This window comes from Sphaerodactylus townsendi, linkage group LG03, assembly GCF_021028975.2.
Source record: "Sphaerodactylus townsendi isolate TG3544 linkage group LG03, MPM_Stown_v2.3, whole genome shotgun sequence".
In the NCBI taxonomy this organism is placed as follows: Eukaryota; Metazoa; Chordata; class Lepidosauria; order Squamata; family Sphaerodactylidae; genus Sphaerodactylus; species Sphaerodactylus townsendi.
The window spans coordinates 15589225-15612404 of NC_059427.1; the positions used below are offsets into that span (position 1 = coordinate 15589225).

Below are 23180 nucleotides of genomic sequence, written 5' to 3' on the forward strand. Positions count from 1 at the left end.
TTATAAAACATTTTGATCTACAGGGTGATTTGGACATTCAATCTTGTGACTACCACTTACGGATTAATATCAAGGACATAGGGTACCTGTATTGGCATGTAATGTCCATGTAAAATATCATATGTTTGATGGATGTTTGAAATTGTTAATAGTGGAAGGAAGGACGAGCCCTTTGGGGTTGATTGGTTTGGAGGTTGGGAATTGCAATTACTGGAACGGCGAGGCTAAAGTTAACATGGGAGGTGCTAGTGCTGAACTTAAGAGTGTGGTTTGCTGAGGGACTGGGGCAGTATAAGGTCCATCTATCATCATTGTATCTTGATCCTTTCAAAGTACCCCCCACACGCCTAAAATCATCACCAGATTCCATTTGTTTAAGCGTTTCCAAAAGGGATGCAGAACTAGATCATATTGGAACAGGGAATATTGGAGCCAGTGGTAAATGCAAAGTGGAAACTCCAATTGCGACCCCCCTGAAGGCCAATGGTAGATGCGCGATTTGTGCTGTTACCGAGTAAGTGCACACCAATAAGGCATTGCAGAAACATCCGCATCTGGTGCGCCAGTTGTCAACAAGTTGGTTAGCAACATTGGCAGGGGAAAGGTTTGCAAAATTAGATCTAGCTTAGCATACCAACAGCTGGAAGTGGATGATGCCACCGTAGTATTCCAGACTATAGTGACCACAGGGGTATCATCTTATAAAGCTGCCGTAACGGAGTGAGTGAACGGGATATTCCAGAGTTTGATGGAAGAAGATAAGAAAACTTGCCGGAGTCATAACCGCATTTTGATGATGTCTTGATATGGGTGCAACTGAGGAGGAACTGATGACACGGGCACGGAAAGTGAATTGCAGTGCTTCAGATGTAATAAGGTCGCTTGAAAAATGTGTGTTTGGCATAGAGTTTTTTTGGATATATGGTAGATGCAAGGGGAAGTAATCGACATCGGGGCAGCAAAGCGTTGCAGGAGGCCATAACCCAGGATGCCCCAGCACCACAGTCAAAGCAAGAGCTACAGGCATTTGCATTGCTAAATTTACCATTCATTCTGCCATACACATAGTAGCAGGAGCCACTGCAACCGCTTATTGATACGGGCAGTGGCAGTGGACAAGCATGAAGGCGCATTCCGAGATGTCAGAAAAGATTGTTGTCGAAAGTGTATTGTTCATTTTGATGAGAGTGAAGCCATTGATTTTGACGTATGCATGCCCCGCGCGGAGTTGGAGCAGGTTGAGCCATCAACTGAGGATATGCGAAGCTCCAATTACAAAGATATTCCAGGACGCTAACCGGTAACGGAGCCATCGGCGTTAAAATAGATAAGCGATGCATTAGCAATAGTGGTGGCTGCTGAAGAAGTCACATTACGGTAGCGGGCTTAATTATCAGGATTGTTACAGACCATGTCGCCGTTGGGATTATTTTCCTCTAGAGCCAGACACCACAGATATTGCTGTCCTGTGAATGCCGAAGTGTAAGTACGTTTCTGAATGCATAAGGATTATGTCTTAACTGGTTAAAATTGGGGTACGTAGATTGAGTCGCTGGCCAGTACAAGCGGGAGGAGGAAGATTACTCCCCACTTTGAGGTATTGATGTTGGAATCATTATCAGAGCCTCCAGTGCAAGCTGCAAGAAATAGGCAGAGAGAATACGCTGAAGGACTCCAGCTTGCCCGAAGTCTTGAATTGGGCATGGAAGGGCCATTGGGTAAGTTAGAGGAAAAAATTGACCATTGGAATGAGGCAAGCAATGAGATATCCGGCCCACAAGGCGCTTACTGTGGGAAATAGAGTAGTGATCCCAGCAGCTTTAAGGATTAGGCGCTGAGGCCTTGCATAAAATCTGGAATAGAGAATGAAAGCGTACGGCCCAGAAGCTGTGGTGGCCAGCAAGATGGATAGCGAATAGAAGAATGGGTAATAGGTGGTGGAGCATCAGATACTTTTATCTGCCCCAATCTCCTCAGCAGCCCTACCGAATAAATATCCAAAAGACCGCGGTCAAGGGTACATTACCTTGCAGGCCTTCCATCAGGCCAGGTGTTTCTCATTGTAGTGGATTCATTCCAAATGGCTATGAAGCTGTGCAATGCCAATGACATCACAAACAGCAATTAGGGCAATTGGGCGTAAAGCATTCTGCAACCCATGGCCTCCGGATACGGTGCAGTATCGGATAATGGACAGCGCTTGTATCTAAGGATGCCGAGATTCCTGGCTAATGGTGTTATTCGCCAGGTTACCCCGCCCCTTTCATCCGGCGAATAAGCAGGCAGAAAGCGATGGTGCGCATAAACGCGATGCACAAGGCTAATAGTAGAGGGGATTGCACCGCCGGTTGGCTTAATTTTTTGTTAACACAGCATTATACCACCGCGTACGTTTTCACCGGGAGGAGTCCCGCGGAGCTGCTAATGAATCGAAACTGCATCAATGCTGGACCGGACGCATCCCGATTCAGCTGATGATCGGCCCTACAAAAGAAGACCAAGGTTGAAAGCACCCTCGACATTTGATAATGGACACGGTGTATGTCCGGAATTATGGAGCATATATCCGGCGGTTAATCCCCAGCAGCTGTGGAGGCGCCAACAGGGCCCCTGAGTCTTATAGGGCGGAAACGAAGAAGGGCAGGTGATCCGCAGACATGCTGACCAAGTAAGGAAGAGATGCCAGGTCCAACAGTAGATCAGGAACCTAGTATCCTTGATGAATCTAGGGCGTTAGCAGATGGAGCTGCAGGATGAGTGAAGCAGTAAATAGTCCAATTGTCCCGAGGAACCTAGCGTTATAATAGACGGAGATGCAGGATAAGGTCGCTGCGGTAACCAATTGTTTTGGCGAACCAGGAACAAACACAGACTCAGTATTTCAGAGCCGAGCTGAGACGATCGCGAAATGGAAAGAGAATCCCACCAGATTGCCAGCAGGATAGGAAGGGTGTAACAAAATAGGCGGTTTTAAGAGCCTCGTTGCACTGTAATTGGTAATTAGTAAGTGTGTTATATACGCCGCAGATGATTTTGCTATGTGTGAGTAGCAGCGGAATAAAGTACTCATGTTTTGTCTCTCCACCTGTTTCTTGAGACATGACAACTTTCAGCGATGATAGATTTTACATATTTGAAGGACCAGTGAGAGACGGTGCGTTCCAGATGATTCACTACTTACTTGTGCCTGGAACCTGGGTGAAAACCAATCAGAACTCCTGTTCTGAAGTAGAAGTGTGATCTATTTTCCTATCAGTTCAGTGGTCACAGGAACGGAATGTCCAGATTCGCAATCGCTGACACTGTTAAAGCTGAGCAATTAAATATAAAGATATTTTTGCCCTTGATTGGAAGATTTATCTGCAAATCTTGTGTTTTGAAAATCTGTGTTAACAAAGATTACAGACTAAAGGTTTATTAAAGCATACGCAGTATTCAAGGCAAAGCTGCAACCGCAGAAACTAAAAGGGATATTTACAAGGGTTTATTCCTGGCCTCACACTGCTTTTCCTTCGGAGTATGTACGTAAAAAATAAATCAGGTTTCATTACCATTTATTCAGTCTCACTGTTTTTTTTATCTGCTGATGCTACCACAAATCTATAGCTGCAAATTTCCACAATGTGACTGACAGACTTTAAAGAATCTCTGAAGAACCACCAGAAGTACATAATTTCTGAGAAGGCACATACAGCCTTTGTGTATCTGCATGCATCTGTTTGTAAGAAAGAGCCAAACATGCACACACTTTGGTGATAAGCCATTCCCTGGGTGAATGTAGGTTTTAGATTGAACATTCAGCTATACATACATGTAATGGGAGAATTAATGTGCATACAAAGAAAAATCTTGGTTTGGATCCCACCTGTTTTTCTACTGACAAAAAGGGACCCCTTATTACCATCAAATATGCCAGCAATAATGGGACCTGTATGGACAAAAGTTACCTGGAATGGGGACTGCAAGAGAATCAGATGTCATTGAGACAAGAAACTGATAGGATGCAAACCCCACTTCCCCCACCCCATACATGGTATACAAAAATGGTCTGGCTTCAATGGAACGTTTCCACTCACGGAACCATTCCCCTTTGCAGACCAGGATTTATTTATCTTCCGCTTCCTATGGTAGCCCCAAAATGGGAGGAATTTTTGAGCTGCAACAGCAGCAGAAAGGGGAAATAGAGGTACTGCATGGGATGGAAATCATGTCAGTCCTATGTCACTATATTAATGTACTTAGACTCTGGTAAGGCCAATAAGCTTTACAGGTGACTTCAAACTTGAAGAAGCCACTGCTGGATGGATTGGAGCATCTGCTCCACCACTCTATGAGCCCTCTGACAGGGATAGACAAATGGCCTGTCAGTAGTTTAGAGATGTACATCATATCAACACCAAATCTGACAGTTTGGGGGGTGGGGATTATTGGAAGGGGCCGGGACTTGTAGGAGTGTGAATTTGGGCCACTGTAGAACTTCTAGAACGTGTATGATTGGGGGTTACCTGTGCCAATGTGTTTGTATTTGGTCAGTGCTGGTGTTTGAATGACCCCTGGTCGGTTCTGTGCATTATAAGTTTCGTTCACCTGTTCATGACCCTGACTTCTGGTTCAAAAGGCAACCAAAAGAGCTGAAATTTTGAAATAATTTAGTGCTTTGCATAAACTGCTATTGAGCCACCTGGAATGTCTGACACAATTCTGAGCTTCTCACTACTTAAAATGACGTGGAATGGAAAACGGAGCAAGTGTTGGGCCTGAAATTTCTCCAAGAACCACATGATGGCACCATAACCAAATACGAAATGAAGCAAGCCTGCCCCACCCCTTCCCCATTCAGGTCACTGTCCTAGGCTTGTTTGCACAAATGCCTGGTGTAGCATTTCAGATCTGCCTGCCACAGGCTACAACTTGCTTGTGCTGCAGCTCTCTGCGTAACACCAATTTAGCATTTTCTTCACTTGCAAAGTAGCATTAAACAATCAGTGTCTATAATCAACACCACAGTCCTGTTGCTAATTTGCAGTATAAGGTCGATTCACCTGTTCACGTGAAGGAACAGAGGAGGACTCACAACTTATGTATGATTGCGTGACACAGTATGGAGATTTAAGACACAGTTTCTTTGCTCTGTGGTGTGTGAAAACATACTTACAACTATAGTCTAAGCTATCATTGTAACGTATGTGTGGTGGCTGATGGCACTTGACCAGTTCTGAGGTGTCGCTATGGTTGGGAAAAGCACTATTCAGCCAGGTAGTCTTGATTTTACAGTCAGGAGTAAAAACATGGCATCTTTTTAATATGAACACCTCTCTGTTGGTCACACAGGGCTTTGGGCTCTAGAACTGAAGGCCCAGATTGATGGCTTTTTTTTTTTGACATGTGGGAAGAGACCCGAAAAGGAGCTGTCCCTTCTATGCGTGAGGCAGCGTGGAATTCTGTGTGTGTGTGTGTGCGTGTATGGCTGTGTGGGGAGCTAGGCAGAAGGACTAGAGTTGCCAACCTTTGGGTGGAGAGTGGACCTACCAGGACTACAACTAATCCCCAAATTACAGAAATCAATTCTCCCGGAGAAAATGGCTGCCTTGGGAGGTGGGCTCTATGACATTATGACCACTGAGGTCCCACCCATAAACCCCGCCGATCCTAGGCTCCGCCCCCAAACCCCACACATTTCCCCAGCTGAAGTTGACAACCCTAAAGACCAGCATCCACTCGATGTATACACCCATTGTCATATTCGTGAGAAGGAGATGAGGGTTCAGGATTTGTAAGTCTCAAATAGCCTATCAACCTTTCTGCAGGGTTTCCCCTAACTTAGTCTGTATTGTAGTCTTGGAACTGTACTTATTCCAGAGTTGTGTGTTGCAGTAACAAAGTGGTTTTAGTTAAGGAAGAAGGAAGGAGTTTGGATTTATATCCCCCCTTTCTCTCCTGCAGGAGACTCAAAGGGGCTGACAATCTCCTTGCCCTTCCCCCCCTCACAACAAACACCCTGTGAGGTGGGTGGGGCTGAGAGAGCTCCGAGAAGCTGTGACTAGCCCAAGGTCACCCAGCTGGCGTGTGTGGGAGTGCACAGGCTAATCTGAATTCCCCAGATAAGCCTCCACAGCTCAGGCGGCAGAGCGGGGAATCAAACCCGGTTTCTCCAGATTAGATACACGAGCTCTTAACCTCCTACGCCACTGCTGCTCACATTGGCTTGATTCCTACCCACAGGCTTGATTCCTATTCACTTACACTTCGCAAACATACCCACAGGCTTCTTGGCAGCAACTGAGGAAAGGGGTCTCGGAGACAAGCAAGAGGTGGTGGCCCTCTTCTCAAAGGAAGGCTCTAAATCTCGCTTAACAAAGGTTGGGGAGCAAAGGCATTACTTTTGTTCCAGCCTCTGAGCCAGGCTGCATTTTGCTTGCTCACTTGTCAGCCATTTGCCTGCGGGGGAAGTGAGAATAGGTTTGCCAGCTCTATGCTAGGAAATACCTGGAGATTCGGGGAGCATTCGGGGACCTGGCTGAGGAGGGGAAGGACTTCAAGGGGGTATAAAGCCATAGAGTCCACCTTCCAAAGTGGCCATTTTCTCCAGATGAACTGATCTGTATTGCTTGGAGGTCAGTCACTGCCTGGAGGTTGGCAACCATAAGTGGGAGAATCCTGCTAGGAACTGGGTAGAACCATCACAATAATGGGGTGCTGTGTGGTTTCCGGGCTGTCTGGCCGTGTTCTAGCAGCATTCTCTCCTGACGTTTCGCCTGCATCTGTGGCTGGCATCTGATGGTGAAATGTCAGGAGAGAATACTGCTAGAACACGGCCATACAGCCCGGAAACCATACAGCACCCCAGTGATTCCGGCCATGAAAGCCTTCAACAATACACATCACAATAATGATTTTCAGTGACTTAAGAAAGACACTTTGAAGGTCCACGTCGGAGATTTGGAAGAACATACCCCTGGGCGAACCACCACCACTAGCCCCAGTCAGATCAATAGTCCATCCGGTCCATATCCAGATGCCCTCATCTGTTCAGCAATTATAAGCCAAATCGTTGGTTTTCAGCTTCCAGCAGTCTGAGGTACAGAAATGCTCTGAGCTCCAAGTTGCATTCCTTGACTATCTTGATGAATTTAATAAGGTGTTGATGACACTTTTTCTCCCTTAATCTCTTATTTAATCTAGTCAGGCCACTGGATTTAACCACACCCCATGGCAATGAGTTACAGAATGGGCCTCGTGTGGCTTGGTACCTCAGCGTGGAAAAATCCAGTCAAACGACAGCAATTAAGGTTTCCTTAGCTGTAAACACAGTGGGTTGAGCAGCCACTGAGGTCAGGTCAGGTGCAGTCTTTGAAGTTCTCCTGTGGCTCTTGAGGAAAATGTATAGGTAAGAGTGTAGTGCTGGGTAGGCCAAGACCTGCTATTTTCTGATCAAATAATTGATCTGTCACTCAAACAGTGTTTTTCTTTTTCGATAGAAGAAGAGTTTGGATTTATATCCCCCCTTTCTCTCCTGTAGGAGACTCAAAGGGGCTTACAATCTCCTTTCCCTTCCCCCTCACAACAAACACCCTGTGAGGTGGGTGGGGCTGAGAGAGTTCCGAAAAGCTGTGACTAGCCCAAGGTCACCCAGCTGGCATGCGTTGGAGTGCACAAGCTAATCTGGTTCCCCAGATAAGCCTCCACAGCTCAAGCGGCAGAGCTGGGAATCAAACCCGGTTCCTCCAGATCAGAGTGCACCTGCTCTTAGCCACTTTGCCACTGCTGCTCCTAGAGACTGAAGATCCCTAAGAGTTTATCAAAAACAAGTGGTGCCTTCACCACAGCACTGCCACATACTACTAAGTGTGTGTGTGTAAATGTGGTGGAGAGTGGAAATCTAAGCAGAGAGTGGAGGCATAAATGGTAACCTTCATTGCTGCAGAAAGTAGGTTTCTAGTGCTTAGGATCACAAAGGTCCATTTCCCACCAAAAATGAAAGTAGACACAAACTGGTTTGGTAAGATTCGGGACCTTTTTGAACATGGTTTCATGGTTCCCACTGCAGCTTTTGCCCCCTTGTTCCCAGAAACGCAGCAGCCATGCAGGAGTCCCCATTGTCGGCGGATCAAACACGCGATCTGCTCAGGGGCTATCCTGATTGGCTGCTGTGTTGTGCTGGGGCGGGAATTTTTTTACTTTCAAACTGACAGATCCACATCTGCGCGAGCATGCGCAGAACGACTCAAGCGGAGACAAAGAAACAGGCAATTAAAACAAAGCCCTGTTTCCGCGCACCTCCATGTACTCGGATCCACGTGGATACGACTTGTAGCACTGCTTTGTATTGTCTTCTACTCAGTCAATCAGTCAAAACCGGACCCATGTTGCTTCGTATCCACGTGAATCTCTGGTCCGCAAAAATTTTTTAAAGGGCTGCGTGCGTATCGTGCACAGCCCACTGCGTCCTGATTGGATGGGAGGCTCCACGTCACTCACAAGGGCGGGGTAGTTCGAATCTGGGTTCACCCCCACAACTTCCCCACTGCTCCATATTGCCCACGCATTTTTCAAAAAGGTCTACCTTCTTCCAGGTTCTAAAATAACATGTGCTGGGGGGTGGGGCAGAAACGGGATGAATGCGCGTTCGGTGCTGGTGAAATGGGAAGTTCTGCAGGAAACCTGGATATTTGGAGTGATGAGCACGCATCTAATCCTCAGTGGGGAATTGACCAGAGAAAAACTTGGATATGTGGATCATTTCTGTAAAACAGGTTAAGAATTGTGGGAGGGGACTGGAATTCTCCAAACGCAATATAGTCTCCATGGTCTCCAGCTCTTCTTTCTTTTTTTTTCATGTATGCACACTATAAAATGGAGGAGAGGAGGCCACTTTGAATCCCCAAACGAAACACACAAATTAAATAAATAAAGATTTCAACAAGAAGTATAAATAGATAAAATTCAGACAAACTCACGGAAATGCAGATAAACTCAGGGAAAGATTCTTAATTTGTTCAGAGGGCAGCTGCAGTAGATCGGCGAGATTTGAATCTGGTGATACCTTACAGACCAAGGAGATTTTTTGTGACATAAGCTTCTGAGAATCAAAGCTTTGACTCCCAGAAGCTCATACTCCAGAAATCTCGTGGGTTTCTAAGCCCGTTTCCCCACTTTTAAAATGACATCCGTTTCGTCTGGTCCAGGACCTTTTTAGCACGAGGGTCGTGTTCCCCGGGCTTCCCCACTGCCCCGCGTCCTGTGCGGGGTCATCAAAAAACGCCGTTTTGAGCAGCGCCAGAATGACCCGCGCCGAGGGGGCGCAAGAGCAGCAGAGTCGGGGCGGCTGCGTTGTCGCCGCCCCTGTAGTGGGGAGTGCAGTTGGACCCCGCGCTACTCAGCGAGAGTAGCACGCAGCAAACAGTGAGTGGGGAAAGGGCCCAAGTTGCTACAGGACTTGAATCTAACTATTCCCAATTTGTGTTAATTTATTCCCATCCCGGAATGAGATTGGAAGGGTACTTCAAAATCCCAGTCTCAATAAATGGGATTGCCTTCCTTTCCTCGGATTTCCTTCCCTCTTTCTGCACCCCTCGCCCCAAAACAAGGAAGTTGTCAGCAGAAAGTCCAGTCAACTGTGTCGGCAGTGATGATCTTGTTCCCCCAGATTAGTCATAAAGGAAGAAGTTCAAAGAACCTACAGTACAAGGATTTTAATACAAACGTTCTGGGTCAACAGAAATACAAAGGATCGCTTCCAATGACAAAAGATACTAAGACAAAGCTGGCAGGGCAACGAGGACAATGGAGGGAGGTGGCACAAGATTTTAACATACACAACATCAAAAAATGCAAATGATATCCTCATAGAAGAGGTGGATATACATATGAAAGACAATTATTGTTCGTATTTATCCCACTGTTCCTCCAAGAAGCTCAGGGTGTACGCATGGTTCTCTCATCTTCTGCTGTATCCTCACAACAACCCTGTGAGGTAGGTTAGGACTCGAACCCAGCCCTCTCCCTTGTTCCTAGTTTAACACTAACCACTACACCACAACCAAACTGACAATACAGACTCGTATCAAACAACCCTCCTCGGTGGCAAAACTCAGATAGAAAAGCATAAGGAAAACCCGAGTCTGAGTAGTCAAATAGCTTTAGATTACTTCATGCAACTATTCGGGGGGGGGGGGGGATGGACTGGCTTGCTGACAACATCAGTCGGATTCTCGGTTAAACCTGAGTGAACGCGGTTTCTGAATTAATAGCTAGTATGGAAGGTACCTGGGATGAGACGCAAGCTTCACAGGAATAGTGTAAGGGCTGGTTGAGCACGGAAGATATTTCACAAGGATTTGTAGCTCAAGGCAGGTATACAGTGGCCCTTTCCCCACTTACCTTAAGCCCCGCGCTACTCTCCTCAAGTAACGCGGGGTCCCAGGGCACTCCCCACTACAGGGGCGGCGACAGCGCAGCCGCCCTGACGCTGCCGCTCTCGCACCCCCTCAGCGCGCAGAATCCCTGGCGCTCCTCAAAACGGTGCCTTTTGATGACCCCGCGCAGAGCAGAGCGCGGGGTCGTGGGGATGCCCAGGCGTGTGCCAGAGATGCTACGCGCTGAGAGCAGCACGCAGCAAAGGGTGGTCAAAGGTAAGTGAGGAAAAGGCCAGTATTGGTCTCTAGTGTAGGGTTGCCAACTCCAGGTCTGGAAATTCCTCAACATTCTGGGGTAGAGCCTTGGGGCGGGTAGAGTTTGAGGAGCGGGGAGGCTTCAACGGGGTACAATGCCATATCGTCCACAATTCAAAGCAGTAATTTGGAGATCGGTTGTGATATACAGTCCCCACCAGTCAGTGAACAACCCCAACCACAATATAGATTTGGTAAGAACATAGCTAGCAACAACAACGTGAAATTGTATTAACCGCCATGGATCCTGGAAGCTGCAGTTTTGTGAGGGGATGATGGAATTTTGATTAGCTATCCTAATCCCTTTGCCAAACTACAATTTGCAGGAACATTTGGTTAGGAATTGTAAGCCTTCAACAGCTCTGAAATGAATTTGTAAGTGTTCGGTGTAGATAGAAAGGTAGGCAAGGGTTTACAAATTTTAAGAAAACGCGACACTAAATAGTGTATCATATCCCCTCCCAAAGGAATGTAATTACCATTTGCATTTTTCATTGCCCAGTATTCCCTCACTGGAGACCGGAAGCAGAGTCATGCGGTTCTATCCAGCTCACCCCAAGTGCCCAGAGTCTAGGTCTGGCTGCCTTTATCTTGACATTCTGGTGTGCAAGGATCACTACTGCCTTTGGTGGATTCCTGTCCACGTGGCTGCAGGTCGTAGGGTATGGGGCCATAACTGCCATCATACCTGCCCCTCATCGCAGAATCACCACCATAGATCGGTGGGTATTGGCCACCTGCTCCACCACTATAAGGAGGGCTGCCATACATAGGGCTGTCCTTCGGTACTGGGATGCGGCCACCACCCCACTCTCGAGGAGATGGTATGTAGGGGATGCGAGGAGGCACCATCTCTACCCGTGGGCGATTCATATTGTCCCCATATTGCCCATCATACGGGCCAGGTCTATCTGGCCTACCATAATTTGCAGGACCCTCATATTGTCCAGGTCCACTCGGTCTGCCGTATTGGCCAGAGACGCCACCAAACGCAGGCCTCCCGGGTGTACCAAATGGCCAGGGTCCGTCTGGCCTGCCAAAGTTGGGTGGGTTTCCTCCTTGTGCACCGGGAGGGTATGCAAAAGAGCCGCCTCCTTGTCCCCCCGAAGTGGCAGGACTTCCACCCACAACACGGCTCTCTCCCACCTCGTTGCTTTTTGTTTGTTGTGGTGGGACATTGGGCTGAAGGAGCCCTCTGGGCAAAGAGCAGCGTTGCACGCCTGGAGGCAGCGGCTGTAGGTCTTGCCCAAGTGCCATGTCAATACATCTGGAGGCCACACCTAGGAGAGAAACAGAAACCAGTTTCAGCAAACCACAAAGTAGAGCTGCATTCTGAGCCTAGCCATCACATCCTGCAACCTGCCTGTTACTTCTGCCAAGCTAGCGAGGGCAAGGGGGTGGAGAGGAGGAGGCCTTGGCATGCAGCTGGCACACTGGCCAGAAGAGAAAAAAGGATAGCCCGAACCAAGCCCCAATTCCAATAGTCTTCCTACTGAGTCGTCATCATTTGTGGTTCACTAAGAGGATAAATCATAGTTCGGTGAACAGACCCACTTGCATTCTGTACCTCAGATCCCAGCTTTAGTCCCTGGCAAGTGTGGATGAAAGGGAGCAGATCTATGCATTCGGGAAAAAACGTGGTATGACCCTTGTAGGGCAGGACTATAGTAGCAGGTAAAAGGCTCCATATCTAAATTGTAGTGAAAAGTGCTTCCAAGGCTCTGTTGACTTATGGCAACCCCAGAAGGCTTTCAAGACACAGGCTGAAAAGAGGTGGTTTGCCTTTGCCTACTTCTGCATAACAACCTTGGATTTCCTTGATGGTCTCCCATCCTTGTGCTAATGTAACCCCCATGCTCAGAATGGGTTGACCCAGAAAGGGGTGGAGACTCAAAGCAGCAGAATGCTGCAGAGCTCATGTAGTTTGGAGGAGACAAGGCTACCAGACTCGGACCTTGATCTGTATAAGTCCTTAACACCTTGTTAAGGTAACTGCAATGTTGTTGGGAACTAGTGGGAAGGTAGTTGTTTATTTTTACTATGTTGTAAATGTTGGAGTTTATTGTTTCAGGAGTTTTTTTGTGTTTGTAATGGGTGAGAGTTCTCCTGGAAACCTTCATCATGTTGAATCCTGTTCACCAAGCCCTGGGAGTCTTCAGGAGCCAACCCACTTGCAAAGAAGAATTGGACTTGGCAGTATCAGTAGACTGTAACTAGAAGGACTTGAAGTGAAACCTGAACAGGACCTTGAAGTGTGATGTTAAATGTTGATGTTTAATGTTGTATGTTAAGAAAGTAAACCATTTTGTTTTTAAAATTTGTTGTTGCAAACCAAGTTCTGCCCCACAGAACCCACAGATAGAGGTTACACTAACTAGAGCTAATTTGGCTTAACCTCCGAGATTGGGCTTGCCTGGGCCATCCAATTTAAGTTTAAATACACACATACACACACACAAACTTTCCTGCATTTAGAAAACTAGCATTTTCAGTGGTTAGCACATTGCAAGTCCCCATCTTCTGGGCCAAGCTAGTCATAATGTGAGAGATCCATGCTTGTGTCTTATTGCCTTTTTATTTCACAGCCGTCATATGGGGCTGCTGAGGAAACAGTACCAGGGCAAGGAAATGTATAGCCCTCATATGCACCATTTCTCCAATCTTGTTCCCCTTAAATAGTATTCATCCCATCATGGGGGAGGGGATGCAGGAATCAAAAATGATCCATCAAGTATAACAGAAAAAGGAGTTCGCTTCTTATGAAGATCATGTAATACTTGAAATGTATCAGGAAAAATAATTGGGAGCAGCAGTGGCGCAGTGGCTAAGAGCAGTGGCTAAGAGCAGGTGCACTCTGATCTGGAGGAACCAGGTTTGATTCCCAGCTCTACCGCTTGAGTTGTGCAGGCTTATCTGGGGAATTCAGATTAGTCTGTACACTCCCACACACGCCAGCTGGGTGACCTTGGGCTAGTCACAGCTTCTCGGAGCTCTCTCAGCCCCACCCACCTCACAGGGTGTTTGTTGTGAGGGGAGAAGGGCAAGGTGTTTGTCAGCCCCTTTGAGTCTCCTGCAGGAGAGAAAGGGGGGATATAAATCCAAACTCTTCTTCTTCTTCCTTAAACAAGAGAGCATCCTAAGAACACTTTCTTGGGAATAAGCCCCATGGGGCTTGCTTCTGAGTAGACCTAATTAGGCTTGCTCTCAACATAGAACTGCTTTGCTTTGCACTCTTCCTCTTGTAGCCTGTAGGGTATTCAGATTCTGCAACTTCAGTTAAGCAAATTCTGGTGATGTCCTAGCCTAAATATTTCTCTTTAGATCAAGCTGAGGGGGAGGTTTCCCGGTTGTTTATGTGTCCCTCAGTTTGTAGCCTCATTAAAGTACTTCTTCCCTTGAGACCTGCTCTTTACCTCTGAGTGGTGGTGAAATGGCCACCCAGGAAGCTCCAAGCCCACAATTTTTAGGAATGATGTCAAACACATTAATGGCTCAGGAATTCTTTCTATGGTTCAGTCACGATAGTTACACGAGTTTCCATTTGTGTCAAGTACGGCATTACAGGAGTGCTTAGCCATGAGAGGAAGAGGAAATTTGAGGTTTAAGGCATTAGTGGGCGGAGTGGCAGAAAATCTATGGGTGGTGGAGCATGAAAGGCTGTGGAGAACATGGACTGCATTCACATCACCTGAAGCAAGCAGAAAGCCTCCCTAGGATTTACTCAGGAGGAGAGATGGCTTCCAACTTGTCATGCACCCTCTGCAGAGAGGTAGATCTCCTTTTTATTATCAGAAAAATATTCAGTGAAGTACTCTGAAGGATATCCCAGAGTCCTCTGCTGACCTCTATACCAGAAGTAGCTCTTCTCTCTATGGCAGTGATGGCGAACCTATGGCACGGGTGCCAGAGGTGACACTCAGAGCCATCTCTGTGGGCACGCACAGACTTCATCATGCGGGGGGGGGGGGGGAATCACCCCACACACACACATCTAGGCTGGCCTGGGCAGCTGGGCTCAATTATTAGCATTAAACCTAAGACCTAGTTTTGGGAAAGCAGTATAGGTAACCCTGTTAAGCGCTGTTAAACCCCACTGATTTTCATGCAAAGAACTGAAACGCGATCCTTTACCTGGGAATAAGCTCGGTTGCTGGCAATGTGGCTTGCTTCTGAGTCAACCCTCCTAGGGTCATGATTCACCCGTTCGAAGAGTTGCACGGTTGCTTCAAAGCAAAGCCAACAACTACCACCAAGCTTATTCCCAAGTAACGCATGCCTCAGAGCCAACCATTTTTTCTAAACTAAAACCTCAGTATTCAGGTTAAATTGCTGTGTTGGCACTTTGTGATAAAGAAGTGGGTTTTGGGTTGCAGTTTGGGCACTCGGTCTCGAAAAGGTTCGCCATCACTGCTCTATGGTGCTCAGGGGGACCCTGGGAATATGATGGAAAGGGCCATGCTATCATAATATTGACACAAATTGCTAAAGATAGGGGATATGCACTCCCACTTGAAAAGTAGTCTGTTTTCCTGATTCTCTTGCTTTTAACTTGTATTTTGTTGAAAATAATACAGATGTTGAAACACCGTTAAGGCAACAACCCAAGTGAAGAAGATCGTGAAAGAGGTCAAAAAGTGGAGAGATGGTTGACCTTAATAATGTTGACACCAAGTTGCCATTTTACAGTCAATGGGGTGTAGTGGCTGGACCATGAGACTAGGATTTGGGAGACCTGAGGTTCAAATTCCTACTCTGGCCCTAAACTTCACTGCGTAAAATTGTTGTGAAGCTAAAATGGGGAACAGAGAACCACGTACATTGCTTTAAGCTTCCTGGGGGAAGATGGACAAGCTAAAAATGTACTACATAGGTCTGAATTCAGTGGTGGGATCCAAAAATTTTAGTAACAGGTTCCCATGGTGGTGGGATTCAAACTGTGGCGTAGCGCCAATGGGGCTGGGCGGGGCATTCCAGGGGCGGGCATTCCAGGGGCGGGGCATTCCTGGACGGGACTGTGGCAAGGGCACAGCCGGGCCATGCGCTTCGGTCCTTGCTTAGTAGGGGAAAGCAGATGCACGCGAGGCGCCCAGGCACTGCCACACACGCCCGGTGCACCTCCTGCTAGGGCTGCTTCAAGTTCTATGCTGGGCTTACTGCTGAGGAGGAGGGAGCGTAACTTAAGGCAAAAATCATGTGGGCAAATTCAACACCACCCAGTGGTAGGTAACCCCCTCTCGGCACACACAAATAATTAGTAACCTACTCTCGGGAACCTGTGAGAACCTGCTGGATCCCACCTCTGTCTGAATTCCTTGACTGGTTGCTAGAACTGAAGATAGGTCCTAAATGTGGCAACCAGATGAGCTGCCACAGTGTGTACATGAACACATTTATAGCACACACACACCTCTTACACACACAAATGCACGGTTAAGCTTTGTGCTGTGAATGCAATTAGTGTGCACTCTCCCACTGCATAGAGCTCAGCATACGAGTGAGTGGATCATGCAGGTGACCACTGTGATCAGCGAGGGATGAGGGTAGGGTTGCCAGCTGAATGTTGGAAAACTCTTGGAGATTTGGGAGTGGAGCCTGGGGAGGACAGAGACTCCAATGGGATAAAATGCCACAGAGTCCACCCTGCAATCCTCCTTTTTTCTGCTGGGGAACTGATCTCTGTAGATTGGAGATGAACTGTAATTCTGGAGGATCCCCAGGTCTCACCTGCAGGCTGGCATCCCTACCTTGTACCAACCCTGCCAGGCTGCACAGCACAGGGTCACCAACCTCTTTGCTTCACAGGAAGCCTAGCAGGTGACCTTGGGCTACTCACAGTTCTCTCAGAACTCTCTCAGCCCCACCTACCTCACAAGGTGTCTGCAGTGGTGGCATCCAAAAATTTTAGTAACAGGTTCCCCTGGTGGTGGGATTCAAACTGTGGCGCAGTGCCAATGGGGCTCGGCGGGGCACAACAGGGGCGTGGCTGGGCATTCCGGGGGCGGGGCATTCCTGGGCAGGGCTGTGGCAAGGACGCAGCCGCTGCATTGGTCCTTGGGCAGGAAACAAATGCACGCAGGCGCAGGCTGCTACGCACGCCAGTGCACCTCCTGCTAGACTGCTTCAAGTTCTGCGCGCTACTGCTGAGAAGAGGGGCGTAACTAAGGCAAAAATCACGTGGCAAAATCACCAATTAGTAACCCCCTCTCGGCACACACAAATAATTAGTAACCTACTCTCGGGAACCTGTGAGAAACTGCTGGATCCCACCTCTGGGTGTCTGTTGTGGGAAGAGGAAGGAAAAGGAGTTTGAATGCCGCTTTAAGACTCCTTACATGGAGAAAAGTGGGATATGATTCCAAGCTCTTCCTTATCTCTTCTATAAACAATAAAAACCAGCCACAGGAAGTGGAATCTGATTTGAAGCAGGCCGTGACAAAGGGGAAGGAAATTTACCTACTCTATTTTACTGACCGAAATGGATGTCTCCAAGCGGCTGTGTTGCACAAGTCTTTTTTTTTTCTTCCTACCAAGATGAATACCAACCTGGGCTACTCCAAATTTCTATTCTGAAAAGTGGCATGAAGTTATTTCTGTCTTGAAAATGGCATGACCTCCAAATGGTCCTCCCTGGCTGCTTTTAGCCTTTCACAAAAAAAAAAGGAAGATCGACAGGACCGTTTTAAGCAGAGTAACATTTACTAAGGCCCCTTCCGCACACGCAAAATAATGCGTTTTCAAACCACTTTCACAACTGTTTGTAAGTGGATTTTGCTATTCCGCACAGCTTCAAAGAGCACTGAAAGCAGTTTGAAAGTGCATTATTCTGCATGTGCGGAATGAGCCTGTGTTTGTTGAAGTCATGTTGCTTAGAAGTGTGCAGTTCTATTTATGGTGGAATTGTCAATCATAGATCTTCCAAATGAATCTAGTTTGGCACTAAGTGTAAAAGGCTGCAGCCCAAACTGCAAAGCATCTTCTGGAGAGACTCCGGCCAAGCAGAATTGAAGGAAGTGCAAATCAGGGCAGCCAGGATGACTGAGAGTGGGGCTGGAACACCTTTCGTGTGAGGAAAAGCTGGACATTGGGACTTTTCAGCCTAGAAAAGAGACCGGGGGGGGGGGGCGGGATATGACAGAAGTTTATAAAATCATCCACAGGGTGGAGAAAATACATGGAGGGAGCTTTTATTCCTGCTCCCACAGTAGTAGCAATCTGGAACATTCAATTAAATTGTTGAGAAATAGGCTCAGAACAGACAAAAGGAAGTATCTAATCTGGAGGAACCGGGTTTGATTCCCAGCTCTGCCACCTGAGCTGTGGAGCCTTATCTGGGGAATTCAGATTAGCCTGTGCACTCTCACACACGCCAGCTGGGTGACCTTGGGCTAGTCACAGCTTCTCAGAGCTCTCTCAGCCCCGCCCACGTCACAGGGTGTCTGTTGTGAGGGGGGAAGGGCAAGGAGATTGTAAGCCCCTTTGAGTCTCCTGTAGGAGAGAAAGGGGGGATATAAATCCAAACTCTTCTTCTCTTCTTCTATTCATTTACCCAATGAGTTATTAAACTATGGAGTTCTCTGTCAATGGAGGAGGAGGAGGAGGAGTTTGGATTTATATCCCCCCTTTCTCTCCTGCAGGAGACTCAAGGGGGCTGACAATCTCCTTGCCCTTCCCCCCTCACAACAAACACCCTGTGAGGTAGGTGGGGCTGAGAGAGCTCCGAGAAGCTGTGACTAGCCCAAGGTCACCCAGCTGGCATGTGTGGGAGTGCACAGGCTAATCTGAATTCCCCAGATAAGCCTCCACAGCTCAGGCGGCAGAGCTGGGAATCAAACCCGGTTCCTCCAGATTAGATACACGAGCTCTTAACCTCCTACGCCACTGCTGAGGTAGTGATAGCTACAACCATAGACAGCTCAGCCAGTGGGTTAAACACATTAATGGAGAGGTGGTCTATCAATGGCTATCTACAGAGGCAGGGAATTTCAGAATACCAGAGTGGGAAAAGGCAACATGAGGGGAAGGCGTTGGCCTCTATATCCTGTTCGTTTGGCCTCTGGGGCTGCTAGTTGGGCACTGTGTGAAACAAGATGCTGACCACGGGTCTGATCCAGGAGGACTCTTCTTATGTCCAGGCAAGAAAGTGTGATTTGCACAGGTCTCTGCACCAGCTCAAAGGCCCAAGGTACCAACCTGAGAAAGGTCTTCTTTTTTTCAACGTAACAGGAGCCCCTGCGTTCCCAAGAGCATCAATTGCCTGGACCGGTTGTTTATTTGCTAAGGTGCTCCATGAGTCACAGAGATGAGCAAGGCCCTTCAGGCCTTTTTGCAACCAGTGTGTATTAGAAGCCATCAAAGTGTCTCAGCCTGTAGGGCTCTCATCCTTTGGTGTCACAATCGCTAATTAGCCCTTTGTTCTCCATGCCCTCCTGCTTTGGGCACACCCATCAAGCCTGATACCCGATACTGCCTCAAATTCCCAAGCTGCCTCACATTCCCAAGTGTGGTTTGGAACCACCAACAAGGCCCAGCTCACCACAAGCTATAACTTGCTGCTGATAAAACAAAGCAAGATTACTGCACTATGGATAGGCCCATTAGTCAGCATCAGGGGCATTTGCCCCAGGCAGGGAGTAGTATGCCAAAATTCTTGTATCAGAACAAGGCTTTTGACAGGTGCGCAAGCCAACTGCTACTTTCTGCATCAGCCTCCAAGTTTCTAGTCTACTCCACCCTTCAGCTTTATCAACATCTTATCTCTCCATCTCTTCTTCACTCTCCTCTGCAGCAGCTATTTGAACCCTTTGGCTGGGTTAAAACGCAACAGCGAGAAACAATTTGTCACCATAGGAACAAACATGAGGGATCCTTGAGTTTCTGTGTTTCCCCCGCCTCCATGCTCCCTGCACAACCAGGATATTAGATATTTCCACATTCAGCAAAACAATCGTTGGGGAACAATGCTTTATGCTTGTCCTGGAAACTGGGATTTCAAAATAGCGGTTTGATTCAGTTACAGAATTCTGGTTTATGGAGATACCATAAAACCAGTTTTCCAATGGGGTTAGGTGTTAAAATAATTAGTTAGCCGGGATAAAAACTCAAGAAACCTATTGGTTTACGTAGTGAATAGCAAACCATGGGCTTACTGCATTTGAACTGTCTTTGCCATCCACAGCTCTGAGCTGCTGATTCCATAGCACAATGTCGTGGTTAGAGTCTGAGAACAGAGCGGGGAGACCCACATACAAATCCTCAGTCTATCATAGCCCTTGCCTTATCTCACAGGGTTGCTGTGAGAGGGAAATGAGGCAGGAGCAACGAGGTAAGTCGCTTTGGGCCCCTTTTGCAGAGAGGAGGAAGATATCAATGTCTAAATCACAGGTGTCAAACTTGCGGCCCTCCAGACGTTCATGAACTACAATTCCCATCAGCCCTTGCCAGTATAGCCAATGCTCATGTTGGGAGGGGCTGATGGGAATTGTAGTTCATGAACGTCTGGAGGGCCGCGAGTTTCATTAAATATGCCTCAATAGGCTCCCATCTCTACTGCCAACTCTCAGCTTATTCAATGTCCTTGCTCTCCTTTCCATATTCAGATCTGACTCACCCAAATCTGACTTGGAGCTCCCACTGCTCTTGGCTTCACTCCTTGCTCGGCAGTGACCAGCTATCTAACGTAGAGCTTTTGTACCACCAAAGGAATCCCTTCTTTAGCCTGTACAGAATATGCCTGGCTGGATCAGCTGCCAGCAATAATTAAAGCTTAGGAAAATCCTTTGTATTTCGCTGTGAATGGTACCTACTTCTCCCTTTTTTTCCTATTAATTGTAATGTTTTTAATGCAGCAAGATGCGCAAAGCCCTTCGCAATGCTTACTAATCCAACTTTCCTATTATATCCCCAGTTACAGACAAACAGAAAGATCATGCATCTGGAGAGCCCAAGCTAGGATTTATTTTTTCACTATTTACTTAGATTTCATTTTTCAGTTTTGTAAAGTTATCACCTAGATCAGTGTTTCCCAACCTTTTCCCACTCTTCATATCTCACGGTACCCCTGCCATCCCCCCCCCCACCTTCCCCTCCCAGGGTGAAGGGAAGCACTGGGGTGGCTGCTGACCTTGTGGTGACCTTGTACCACGGAACCCTGGTTGAGAATGGCTGACCTAGATACTTGTGCTGCAAGTTTGCTGTTATACATGCATGTCTATATGGTGGTAGAAATTACATGGACCCAGTAAGGTTTTCAAGGCAAGAGACAAGCAGATAGGTTTGCCATTGTCTGTCTCGGTACCACAACCCTAGACTTTTTTGCTCATCTCTCATCCAAGTAGTAATTGAGGCTGACTCTGCTCAGCAAACGAGATCTGCCAGAGATTGGGCCAGCTCGAGCCATCCCCGTTAGGGATCACATATGCAACCAAACAGTGATGTGCCTACTACTAATTCGTTTAAGCCAGAAAAGGCCTTCAGTGGCAGGCAGGGAGAACAGTGTGTGTGTGAGGGCTAGGGAGGGAAAATGCATCCATGTAGGCAGAGAGGTTTGGAATTCTGTACCTTCCAATCCACCGTGTGGCAAAATTCACTTTGACTTCCATGTTTCTAGCAACATCAGTGCAAAGCAGGTTCCAAGAACACTGGAGCAACCCAAGGCAATGGAAGAAGCACAGTTTTGAGTAAGGCTGCCAACTGCAAGTTGGGAGATTCCTGGAGGTTTGGGAGTGGATGTGAGGAAAATGGGGTTTGGGGAGGGGAAGGACCTCTAAGGGGTGCAATGGCACAGAGTCCACCCTCCAAAGCGGCCATTTTCTCCAGGGGAACTCATCTTTGTAGTCTGGAGGTCAGCTGTAATTCCTGAAGATGTCCACATCACCCATGGAAGTTGGCAACGCTAGTTTGAAGGTGTGGATGCTCCACAAAAACCACTCCTGTTTGAGAGCTGGGACACAACGGGCGTTTCCCCACTCACCCTGATTCCCCCTGTGCTGCGCGCTGCTCTCAGTGCGCGGCATCCTAGGCGCACGCCCGGGCGTCCCCACGACCCCGCGCTCTGCGTGGGGTCATCAAAAGGCGCCCTTTGCAAGAGCGCCAGGGATGCCACGCACGGAGGGGGCGCGACAGCAGCAGTGTCAGGGCGGCTGCGCTGTCGCCACCCCTCTCATGGGGAGTGCCGAGGGACCCCTCGCTACTCTCCTCAATTAGCGCGGGGCTTAAGGTAAGTGGGGAAAGGACAAACAAATCATCCATGTGGAAACAGCCTCGATCTCCCAAATGCCTTTTGGTCTCTCTCCTGCCTGCACATTACAAGCGAGATTACCCAGGAGAGCTTATATTTAAAAATGCAAAGCAGTGGGGAGAAATTTTTTTTACCCCACTTTTTTCAGCCATAAGGAGTCTCAAAGCAGTTTACAAATTTATTTCTCTTTCTCTCCCCATAACAGGCACCTTGTGAGGTAGGTGGGGCTGAGAGAGTTCTGAGAGAACTGTGGTCACCCCAGTAGGCTTCATGTGTAGGAGCAGGGAAAGAAATCCAGTTCACCAGATAAGAGCCCACTGCTCATGTGGAGGAGTGGGGAATCAAACCTGGTTCTCCAGATTAGAGTCCACTGTTTTTTACCCTTACACCACGCTGCCACAACGACACTTCTCATCCCATTCTTCCCGGGACCTGTTATTTCCCCCTCCATCTGCTATGATGCAAAATTTGCCATCCCTTTTTCTTGCCATGAATGAAAGAAGGTGAGTACCATAACTAGAAGTTTGGAGGAATGAAGAGGAGGGCACAGTTGGCAGCAAACTCAGGCAATAGTCGGGCAAATTCCATTTTGCAACCTTACAACTCTAATTCATGATCATCACAGAAGAAGAAAAAAGCATCCCATTGTTGGAATTGGCATAATGTAATGATAACATCTCAGTCTCCCAAATAGTAATGAAAAATTCAACATATTACATCAGTGATGAAGCCCTCCAGCCCCACAACTTACCTGATAGATGGAAACACAGAATCAGGACCACAGAGGTCAAGCCAAGGAGGGGCCAATGCCCCTGGCCACCACAACTCATCCTGGAGGCCTACAGTGGGCAGCAGCTCTGCCTTCCCCCCACTAACTCTGCTGGAGTAAATAAATTATGCCACTCCCTCCTCCATACTCAGGGATTTATATTGCTGAGGCCCAGCCCTGTCCTAAAAACAAGGCGGGAACTTCCTCAGATGGGCTACTGCATTCCATGTGTCCTATCACTGTGGGCGGACACAGCTATTAAACCTTGCTAAACCCTGTGGTGGAAACAGGGTCCTTCAAGGAGGGGGGAGATGCTTAGCTAGGGAAATGGGGGTGACGGTGAAACAAACTAAAGCAGAATCCATAGGGATACCACAAGTTTGGTGAGGTAATATGGAGAAGACAGGTCCTCCTAGGTCAGATTTCATGAAGCTGAATGATAACTGGGTCATATACCCGATGATTTGTCAAGGTCAGTTGATCTACTCTGACTTGCAAACGACTC

General features: G+C 47.6%; 1 protein-coding gene across 1 annotated transcript; it reads right to left on the minus strand.

Annotated features, from left to right (window-relative positions):
• Positions 1-10585: 10585 nt before the first annotated feature.
• Positions 10586-22784, minus strand: LOC125428975 (collagen alpha-1(III) chain-like). Its single transcript, XM_048489667.1, has 2 exons — positions 22658-22784; positions 10586-11950 (listed from the first exon to the last, which is right to left on the minus strand). Exons 1-2 carry the CDS (start codon positions 22734-22736, stop codon positions 11241-11243), a joined length of 789 nt encoding a protein of 262 aa, XP_048345624.1. The 5' UTR covers positions 22737-22784; the 3' UTR covers positions 10586-11240.
• Positions 22785-23180: the final 396 nt, after the last annotated feature.